Consider the following 11659-nt stretch of genomic DNA (forward strand, 5'->3'; position numbering starts at 1 on the left):
AACCAGAAAGAATTTGATAATTATAAAAAACATTTCAATCGCTTATTTCACAATCAGCTATATCAAAAATAGATGTGTGAGGTTTAATAAGAGTTAATATCTCATATGATTATTAGAGTACCGCTGATTGTATCATTAAAGATTCCTATATAAGCAGAGTATCAATACTAAACAGATTAATTAAACCTGCCAACATCCCTTTGTCATTCATATTTGAAACCCTCAGGGCCATAAAATTCATTTTGCTGGCCAATGATCAACTTCCAGCCCTGAATTAATCTTTTATTATACATCTAGTCTTCAAAAACAAACAAAAAAACTTCTACATGTAACTATGCCAATTCATGTTTTAAAGTAAAAAACTTTATGATATTAAAAATTGTACATTTACCTGTGAAAGATTCTCACATACATGTATCTTATATTTTTGTCAAGAGGAAAACTTACGTACAATATACATGTTGTTAATTTCAGATTTTCAAAACTAGGCATTTTTGAATGTTTCATTGGTTGTCAAGATAATCATAATGCATTTTGTTCCATAACTTCAAAAATAAACACATCCTTACTACTTACAAAAAATATTATACCTTAGTATTTCAATAATTTTCATAATCATTGTAGTTTCTAAAAAATCATCTTATTAGATCAGACAATACAAGTCATGTAAAAAACATAAATCCAAATATAAGGTGTGAGAGAAAAAAAAAATAAAAAAGGATTAACAACCCTGTGACTTTGTTTAGCTTTGTTTCTCTGTAAGTGTCCAATAAAGTGCCACTTTTATATCTATTACATTTCCTCTAGTATCTACAACATGAGAACAAATTTAAGACTAGAAATGTTGTCACGCCACGGATGGCCCAGCATGCAGAAAACATTTCAAATGTTATAATAATATTTAGTTCCAAATTTGTTTTCACAAACTATTTTTTTCATTCTAAGTTCAAAGGCCCTTAAACTATTCAATGTTAACACAAACCATTTTTAATAATAGTTCAAGGCCATGAAGCTATTCTGTGTTAACTTTGCAAATTGCATATTGCATTTTTGTAGCCGAGATAATGACTACATGGCTTTCCACAAAAGTGAGAAAGCAAAAACTGAAAATTTCAAATTTTTTTCCAACATTCAAGAAAACTTTTGTCAAAAAATCAACGAACCATAACCAAATTTTGAGCTTGATCAGCATATTCCTATGAAAATCCATAAAAAATTTGAGTTGAATATGTACAACAGTTGGGGATTGATAATGAATGGAAAACTGAAAAATTTTCTCTTTTTTTTCAAAGTGAAAGGGGCAAACTCTGCCAAAAATCATTGAACCATGACCAAATTGGAACTTTACCTGCCCATTCCTTTGACATATCTGAGTTGAATGTGTACAACTTATTGGGGAGATAAATGAACAGAAACTGAAAAATTTCATCAAGGGGCAAAACTCTGTCAAAAAATCATCGGACCATGGCCAAATTCGAACTTGATATGTATTTCCCTATGATAAATCCAAAGGTCAAATTTGAGTTGAAAGTGTGCAACTGTTACCAAGATAGTGAACGGAAACTGATAATGACGGAACAGGGTAACACTATATGCCCCAGCCATTTTATGTATATAGCGGGGGCATAAAAATCATTCAATTCTAAGATTTAATCATGTAAAATATAATGTGATGCAAAACAATAGCGTCTTCTTCATATGTAAAAGCTCAAAAGTTTTGCTTTCTAGAAAAATTAAATCAAAGACTATTTTAAGTACATGTACTATTTAGAATAGAGACTGCCCAATGGAACAGATTACTATTTCAGTGCTTAATCAAACATTAAAAGCAGGCTTTTAAATAGCTAATCAAACATTAAAAGCAGGCTTTTAAATACATGTAGCTATATGCAAGAAATTATTCTAAGACTCCAGTCTATATAATGTGAATTCATTTAATTTCATGGGCACAAAATTTCATGGTTTTGTCACTAAGAACATTTTCCGGGATTCTTCAATTCCTGTACTGTTTAATTTTCCAAAAGCCTTAAGGTAAAATGTAAATAATGTAATGCAAAATAATCTTACAGCAAACGAAATGAAACATACACCAAACTGCCAGAAGTAAAAAGTTGCGCAAGACAACTCAACTCAACATGGATAAAACTTGTGCTAAGTTATATTAAATCCATCCATGTATATAGAAGTTATACTCGCAAATGAATGTTTTACTTTGTTTTTTTACCTTTGACCCCTAAGTGTGACCTTGACCTTTGCCACACCACCTAAATTTTTCACTCGACATTCTACCTCACTATGGAGAACATCTGTCCAAAGTAATATAAAAATCCCTCCAAGCATGTGTAAGTTAATTTTGCACTGACCACCAAGTGTGCCTTTGACCTTTGAGCAGCGGACCTGGGTTTTATGTGTGACACACCACCCCATCATGGTGAACATTTTTACCAAATTATTTTGTAATCCTTCAAGGAATGAGCAAGATATACATGTTAACCCAACAAAAATGCATGGACGGATGCACATACACCGAACTACATGCCAAAAATGGCAGCTAAGTTGAGCTCACCGCAAGCGGGCTCGACAAAACCATGAAAGTTAGTTCCCCACAAACGATAATGATTTTACAGTAATAAAATGAGGGTTAAGGTCATATAGTATATAGTATTCCAGCTTTCAATACAATATCTCAAATAAGTATAAAGAATTGTTAATATAAAACCTTCTGAGGAAACTGAAATGAAACCATGAACTTAAATTCTAAGCTAGAAAAGATGACAAAGATAAACCTTTTATCCTTTTTGAAAAGTAGTAAATAATGATACACCTTTTATACTTACAATAGGCTGTCTAGCTTTTTCTTCCAACTCAAGTACCTTTAAACAACAATATCAAATGATTATTAAATCAAAAACATGTCAGAAAGTATACCCGCCAATAACTGGGATAATAAGACATGTACTATACCGTTAATGATTCATAAACGGTATGCAAAATTTATGGTCTTCAGAAAACAATCAATGATAAAAATAAACTTGTCTTGTAAAATACTCCCTAAGTAACTGGCAGATTACAGTCACAATTTGAAGTTTATCACTGATAAGATCAACTGTAGTTTCTGATACTTACCAGTAACCATAGTTACAACATAACTCAGATCTAACTCTACAATTTCATGGACATTCCAGGGCTCGACATTAACGGTTGTCCGACTGCCCGGGACAACTAAAAGTTTGGTCCGGGCAAGTTATTTTGAAAAGCACTTGTCCGACAGGGCAAGTGAAAATAAAAAGCATCATTGACAAAATGCATGTACAAAATGAATAGAAATAACATCTTTTCATTTATAAACATCTTTAAAACAAAAATACACCATGAATTATTATCAATAATACAAGGTAATTCCCGGGTTATGCTGTTGTTTAAATTTTGATGTTTGCATGTAAAGATATCATTGAAAATATGTAGATAATCATATTGATCTTTAAATATAATTGTTAAATAAAGTTTTTGTATTAAAAATGATTTATTGTTTAATCTAATATAACAACATTATGAACTTAGTAAACGAAGACTCGTTTACGGCTATTGACTTGATGATTGAACGGGGAATTTCCTTACCGCGGCGCATGCTCATATTTTTCCTTCCGTTTCCTATATCAACAAATGTACATGACCGTAGTATATTCACATTGAATAAACAGATGAACCGATGTTTTAGAAAAACTACTAAATACAAAAAATATTTATGAGCTTGTTTGTTTTTCTGATTTATACATTTTTACCAATTTTAGGTCAGGACAAGTAAGTCTTAGGTTACGGGCAAGTAGTTTTAAAAACTACTTGCCCGACAGGACAACCTGATTCAAAAGTTAATGTCTAGGCCTGCATTCTGGTGAAGGCAATGCACCTTTATAATAATAACCACTTAAGATATTAAGCAGTAACAGTGTATAACAATGAAGTCAAGTATAACAGACAAATATCTTCTCCTGATAAATGCATGCAATTGTACATGTTTCTATGGCAACTTACGTAATTTTCTCCGAAATGTCTCTGGCCATGATTATATGCAGTTATGATGTCAGAGACTGGCTTAGTCTTGGTCACTGCTACAAGTCTAACAGGAATATCTGGCAGGTTCTGAAAAAATGAAATATTTAAAGTAGGGACATTTGGTTATACAAAGTATAATACAGTAAAACTCGAATAATGGTATCACTTCCTGCCTCTAATTACATGAACATTTTGAAAACCTGGCTAAGCCTCTGAAGGGAATTTTCACCCAAAATAAACATTAAGATTATCACCGTTTTTAGTCCATTGACAAAATCAAACTGGCTTCCCAGCTTTGCTGTATGCAAATGCGCTGCGCTTAAACCTTTGAATTTGTCAAAAGATTTCTTAAAAGGAGTAAAACGGCAATAATCTTGATGTTTAATTCGCCTGTTTCATTGATTATATTGATGTTGAAGTTTAAAATTGACCATCATCGTCGAGAATATTGTCTTCTGTGTCAATGGACAAAAGGATTATGTAAAATATTGGAAATGGAATAAAATGCAAGGTGATTTTGACAGTAGGTGTGCATATTATTTTTTGGCGAAAATTTTTATCTTGTGTATGAAATAAGCTTTTTTATACATATATGATCAATAAATGTGCTGAGTAGTGAGAGTGACAAATATACATTTTATTTGGATTTTAAAGGCGTTTTGAGCTCAACACCCCAAGTCACGTGCACAGGGGGCCCACACAGTGTTTGGATGGTATATACTGCTTGATAGTGACCTTAAAATGAGATTTTAGTCATAACCTTATAATATGTATATAAATATAGACAAGGGGCATTACTAGCAAAATAGAGAATTTTCGATCACCCTCAAATTCATGCGAGATTTTCCACTAATTAAATAAAAAAAATCCAAAAACTAAACTGCGTTGCATAGCTTATATAATCCACAATTGATAAACACTAACTCTTTTCTGATTCCCTTAGCCCATTTTAAGAAATTTATTCAAAACCGTTCTCTTCTGTCACAAAATTGCTTAGTCGTACGAGATGTCGCAACACCAAATTCCACGGGTAAAATATCAATTTTAAAAGGGGTAGGTGCAAATAAACGCATGCAAACAATAACACAACATAGTTTCTACTATCAGTAATAAATATTGTAAACAATTTCAATCCTGCAGGTCGGGTAATGTGCCCGAAGTAAAAATCACCTTGGTAACGACAAATTCAATTTTTGCAATTTTAGGGTCGAAACACCTTGCAAATAATTTTTGACGGGTCTCACTAAAAAGCGTCCCGAAGGATTTTAGCGTCCCGAAGCGTCCTGAAGCGTCCCGAAGCATTATTGTTAATTTTAACAGCCAGAAGGGTTATATTTATTGTAAATAATGTATATTATTATGTATTGAGGTATTTATGGTAGAAAAAATATTCTTACTTATCATTTTTTCTATTTATATAAAAAAAACCTAACATACCTTCGACTCCAGTTCACTTGCTCAAAAACCACCGTATACCGACAAAGCGTCCGGAAGGTTTAATGTTTATCTGAACCAAAATTATTTTGAAATACTTCGTAATTTTAGTGAATGAAATAGTAATATAAGTAACAATAGCGAGAAAAAATGTTCTCCAATACATAAAATTATCTTTATAGCGCCCGAAATCGTACATCTACCCACGCATAGTTCAATCGCGTACTGACTAACATAGCGTCCCGAAACGTATTCATGGGTTTTTATTTTTATCTAAGCAAAGATAAATCGTAATTAAGTTCTTTTATGATATGTGTAAGTGACATTAAAAAGGAAATAAACATTTCATCCACAAAATATTATTTTACAGCGCGAAAACTGACGTTTCCCATGTTGCGCTAACAAAGCGTCCCGAAGAATTTAGCGTCCCGAAATGTCATGAAGCGTCCCGAAGCATTATTGTTAATTTAAAACAGTCAGAATGGTTATATTTATTGTAAATAATGTATATTATTATGTATTGAGGTATTTGTGGTAGAAAAAAATAATCTTTCTTATCATTTTTTCTATTTATTATAAAAAAAAACCTAACATAAGGTGCGACTCCAGTTCACTTGCTCAAAAACCACCGTATACCGACAAAGCGTCCGGAAGGTTTAATGTTTATCTAAACCAAAATTATTTTTGAAATACTTCGTAATTTTAGTGAATGAAATAGTAATATAAGTAACAATAGCGAGAGAAAAATGTTTTCCATACATAAAATTATCTTTATAGCGCCCGAAATCGTACATCTACCCAAACATAGTTCAATCGCGTACTGACTAACATAGCATCCCGAAACGTATTCATGGTTTTTATTTTTATCTAAGTAAAGATAAATCGTAATTAAGTTCTTTTATGATATGTGTAAGCGACATAAAAAAGGAAATAAACATTTCATCCACAAAATATTATTTTACAGCGCGAAAACTGACGTTTCCCATGTTGTGCTTAACAAAGCGTCCCGAAGAATTTAGCGTCCCGAAATGTCATGAAGCGTCCCGAAGCATTATTGTTAATTTAAACAGTCAGAAGGGTTATATTTATTATAAATAATGTATATTATTATGTATTGAGGTATTTGTGGTAGAAAAAAATAATCTTTCTTATCATTTTTTCTATTTATATAAAAAAACTAACATACCTTCGACTCCAGTTCACTTGCTCAAAAAAACACCGTATACCGACAAAGCGTCCGGAAGGTTTAATGTTTATTTGAACCAAAATTATTTTGAAATACTTCGTAATTTTAGTTAATGAAATAGTAATATAAGTAACAATAGCGATGAAAAATGTTTTCCATACATAAAATTATTTTTATAGCGCCCAAAATCGTACATCTATCCACGCATAGTTCAAGTCGCGTACTGACTAACATAGCGTCCCGAAACGTATTCTTGTTTTTTATTTTTTTCTAAGCAAAGATAAATATTAATTAAGTTCTTTTATGATATGTGTAAGTGACATTAAAAAGGAAATAAACATTTCATCCACAAAATATTATTTTACAGCGCGAAAACTGACGTTTCCCATGTTGCGCTAACAAAGCGTCCCAGAAGAATTTAGCGTCCCGTAATGTCATGAAGCGTCCCGAAAGCATTTATTTTAATATAAACAGTTCAGAAGGGTTATAATTTCTTACCATAAATGAGCCAGGGGCCACTTTTAAAAACCAGAATTAAATGCAAATATAGTTCAAAAATATTACTTTGAAAATAAATCAAAAAATCTGATTTTTATGCCTTTCTTAAGCCCGATTTGAGTGAAAAGCTTTAAACGCCTTTTCATTTTGGGCCCATTGTTTTAACAATTTGAAATAAATTATTTCTGGAAAAAACGAATTGCGCGAATATCTGAAATTTCGCACAAACCCATTAGTCCAAATCATGACAAAAAAACTTCAGGTGAAGTCCCTTTTTAAGGAAAATTCTGGGGACTATCTTCATTATAACTTCCGGTTGTCCATTTGTATATCACCTTGCTTATCTTCTCCTGGAAGTAGATTGCTAATCTGTTATTCGGGGTGATATCTGATTCTTTAACACATTTTTTTTAATTGCGCAATAGTGCCTTTTTCCACATTCAGTTTTTTATCGTCGTGTATTTTAATGATTTTTTATTTAACGATTAGCGTCTGCTTCTTAGCTTTAACGATATAAGCATGCATATAATATATATAGCAGTAATAAAGTAAGTCTCTTTATTCGTTGAATTGTAACTAAAGTATTTTATAACTCAACATATGAGTGGCAATGTACTTTTTAAATCATGTTATATGTGTTCTATGTATATTGTTGTATATTGTTGGGAAAGTCCATTAAAAGGGTAATTCTGCATATTATCCGAAAACGAAAGTGTCAACAACTAGATAAGAGCCGCGCCATGACAAAACCAACATAATGGGTTTGCGACCAGCACGGATCGACACAAGCCTGCGCATCCACACACATGCTGTGCGCTATCAGATTCTCTACTTGTTATAGGGTTTGTAAGCGAACAGCGGATGCCAAGGCTGGTCTGGATCCATGCTGGTCGCAAACGCATTACGTTGGTTTTGTCGTGACGCGACTCATATAGTTTAATTCTAACATCGTGATAGCTCAGGTGGTAAATCAATGAATGACATTCCAATAATACATTTCACATCATTCTAGGAATGACATTCTTTATAGTTGTAGATAACTGTTATGCACGACTTTCACGTGCAAATTTAAATGTCGAACTATACATACATACGCATGCATGCATCACACCATTCTAGGAATGACATTCTTTATAGTTGTAGATGTTGTTGTCATGTCAATGCTTGCATATATATGTATATATGTTTATGTTGTTTATATGCTATAAACATTGTATAATGTTTCAGGCAATAAAATTTGAAATTGGAAAAAATATTCTAATGTATATAATTGAACGAATTAACAAGAGACTATCTAAGGAGTTAGGTATGCTAATTTTTTCCACACTTACGGCTGTATTACAAATCGTGATTGATATATAATTACTTCAGGCACTATTTATGCAGGTAGGTGTTACATTGTGTTAACAGTTTACTTTCATTCAAACATTAAAATATGACAACATTTTCAGCTCAGTACTAGTTATTGCGTACTGATTACAGTCTGACTTACAATGGCTAAAGTCGTACTATTTGGTGACAGTTATATCAAACGTCTTCACTATCACTGTGCCGAAGATCCACTGTTAATACCAGGGCACGTGCATTGGTGTTTTAAAGGCGGTCTAAGAACCGATCATATGGACCATGCCCTAATACTGTAAGGACTACCACACAGACAAGGTCCATCTTAACACAAACGGGCACAAAAAATTCAGGGCCAGATTACAACGCGTGCTGTGTAAAACAGATACGTGAATGGCTGAAAACTGTCCTTTTAAGGACAACAAAAGGCCCTTTTAAGGGCCACACACATGTCTCGAAAGAAATTACCTCAGTTGTCAATATATAAATCAATCGGAATATAACCTTACCAATGAATTTCCGTTTAATAATTTCTATCAGTGCATCATACATTAAGTAATGAATATATACAGAAACAGAAGAAATGTATATTTCCTTGTATTAATTCAAAATATCGGTGATTACCTGTTTATAATACTTATTGTAATACTTACCAATACTTACATACTATTTCAGGTATTCACAATTTCATGATTTTTGCCCGTGTAATATACACTTATTTTTACATATCTACTGTGATATAGAGTCTGAAAATAAAAAAAAAAGTTTTAAAAATTATCATACGATTTTTGAAATTTTACATTTTCTAGTGTTAAGATATAAACAGAAAACAACAAATATGTACTGTTATTATATATACACTAAAATGTCTAAAAACTATTATATGACTTATTCACAGTTTTACGAACGAATGTCCGGATATACAATGCAATAAACTAGGAAAGGCAGTTATCTGGACTCTTTAGTAATGCGTACACAACGGGGGGTGGATGGAGTGCGGTATCCATAGCGATTGCGGTTAATTTCCTCTATCGATAGATTACAATCTTTCACTCCGTTTACGGCTTAAAAAAATTAGAAATACAATAATTAAAATTTAGACAATTTAAACAAATCATAATGATAATAGTCTTGTTAGGTGGGATGTCATGTATATTATTTATTAACTTGACAAAATGATATTAGGATTGCAATGAAATGAACACACTAATCAACATAAGGAACGAGACAATGAATCACAAATCAATAAATATAGATATAGAATTAGCGCAACATGGGAAACGTCAGTTTTTGTGCTGTATAATGATATTTTGTAGATGAAAAGTTTATTTCCTTCTTTATGTCACTGACACATAACATAAAAGAAAAACACACGATTTATCTTTGCTTAGATAAAAAAAATACCATGAAGACGTTTGGGACGCTATGTTAGTCAGTTAGCAACTTGAAACATGCGTGGATAGACGTACGGTTTCGGGCGTTATAAAGATAATATGACTTTATGTATGGAAAACATTTTTCTCGTTATTGTTACTTACATTACTATTTCATTAACTAAAATTACGAAGTAATTCAAATTAATTTTGGTTTCGATAAACATTAAACCTTCCGGACGCTTTGTCGGTATACGGTGGTTTTTGAGCAAGTGAACTGGAGTCGAAGGTATATTAGTTTTTTTTTATATAAATAGAAAAAATGATAAGAAAGATTATTTTTTTCTACCATAAATACCTCAATACATATAATATACATTATTTACAATAAATATAACCATTCTGACTGTTTAAATTAAACAATAATGCTTCGGGACGCTTCATGACATTTCGGGACGCTAAATTCTTCGGGACGCTTTGTTAGCGCAACATGGGAAACGTCAGTTTTCGCGCTGTAAAATAATATTTTGTGGATGAAATGTTTATTTCCTTTTTAAATGTCACTTACACATATCATAAAAGAACTTAATTACGATTTATCTTTGCTTAGATAAAAATAAAAACCATGAATACGTTTCGGGACGCTATATTAGTCAGTTAGCAACTTGAACTATGCGTGGATAGATGTACGATTTCGGGCGCTATAAAGATAATTTTATTTATGGAAAACATTTTTTCTCGCTATTGTTACTTACATTACTATTTCATTAACTAAAATTACGAAGTATTTCAAAATAATTTTGGTTCAGATAAACATTGTTTTCTAACATAAATACCTCAATACATAATAATGTACATTATTTACAATAAATATAACCCTTCTGACTGTTTAAATTAACAATAATGCTTCGGGACGCTTCAGGACGCTTCGGGACGCTAAATTTCTTCGGGACGCTTTTTAGTGAGACCGATTTTTGACAGTTGAGTTGATTTTTGAGGTCGAATCATTACAGAACAAATTTAAATGCAACAGGCAATGTCATGTGCAAACAATAATTCAGAAGCATTTGTAAAAGCAAAATGTTCTTCAACATACCTTTGGTCTTCCATCTGATGCTTTTTGGATTTTTTCCAAAACATTTTTTAAAGCCTTTCCGATTTCTTCGCTGTTAGACGCCATTTTCCTAAACATGGTTTGCTCGATTAAGATATTTGACCTTTTAGAAGAACATGTTCTGGGCTAGACTAACACCCAAAGTGGGACTGAACTGTCCTAAATTTAATGCCAAAATAATTTTGATATTATTAATGAAATAAAATTTCTTAACGTAAAGTTTAATGGTATTATTAAATTTATTTAAAAGGGTATTTCAATGACTTTAAAAGTGTGTACTACTTTGAGTTTGTATATCATGATTTTTTTTAAAGTTCATTTCGTACTTAATAAGTTGCTCTGTTTACGTTTTTAAAAAACACCTCTCCTTTCAGTAATTTATCTATTATATTGTTTCTATTGTTGTATTTACAGTGGTAAAGTGAGGCATTTTGCTTCAAATCGTAGGTTTTAGATCATAAAAAATCAGATTCTAATTTGCCAGTACAGTAAATTTATACATATGCACGTGTATGAAGGGGGCTAGGGGCCATAGAACTACCGAAAGAGGTAATCGATCGACCGCTTAGTGCAGTGTTTAGGCAGTAGATCGTCAATGAATTCTTTTTTTATCAGAGTGCAAAATAAATTTCTTAGGAGGACACACCAAGAACAAAC

General features: G+C 32.0%; 1 protein-coding gene across 1 annotated transcript; it reads right to left on the reverse strand.

The window, feature by feature from the left end:
- Nucleotides 1-796: 796 nt before the first annotated feature.
- LOC132747172 (pyridoxal phosphate homeostasis protein-like) lies at nt 797-11132 on the reverse strand (the record flags this gene model as incomplete). The annotated part of the gene is made up of 4 exons (XM_060736499.1): nt 10985-11132; nt 4033-4140; nt 2838-2873; nt 797-810 (listed from the first exon to the last, which is right to left on the reverse strand). Coding segments are annotated over exons 1-4 (254 nt in total), but the record flags the coding sequence as incomplete, so codon positions are not given.
- Between the last annotated feature and the right edge of the window lie 527 nt (nt 11133-11659).

Source organism: Ruditapes philippinarum, unplaced genomic scaffold (assembly GCF_026571515.1).
Source record: "Ruditapes philippinarum isolate M1 unplaced genomic scaffold, ASM2657151v2 ctg18076_1_1_1_1, whole genome shotgun sequence".
Classification (NCBI taxonomy): domain Eukaryota; kingdom Metazoa; phylum Mollusca; class Bivalvia; order Venerida; family Veneridae; genus Ruditapes; species Ruditapes philippinarum.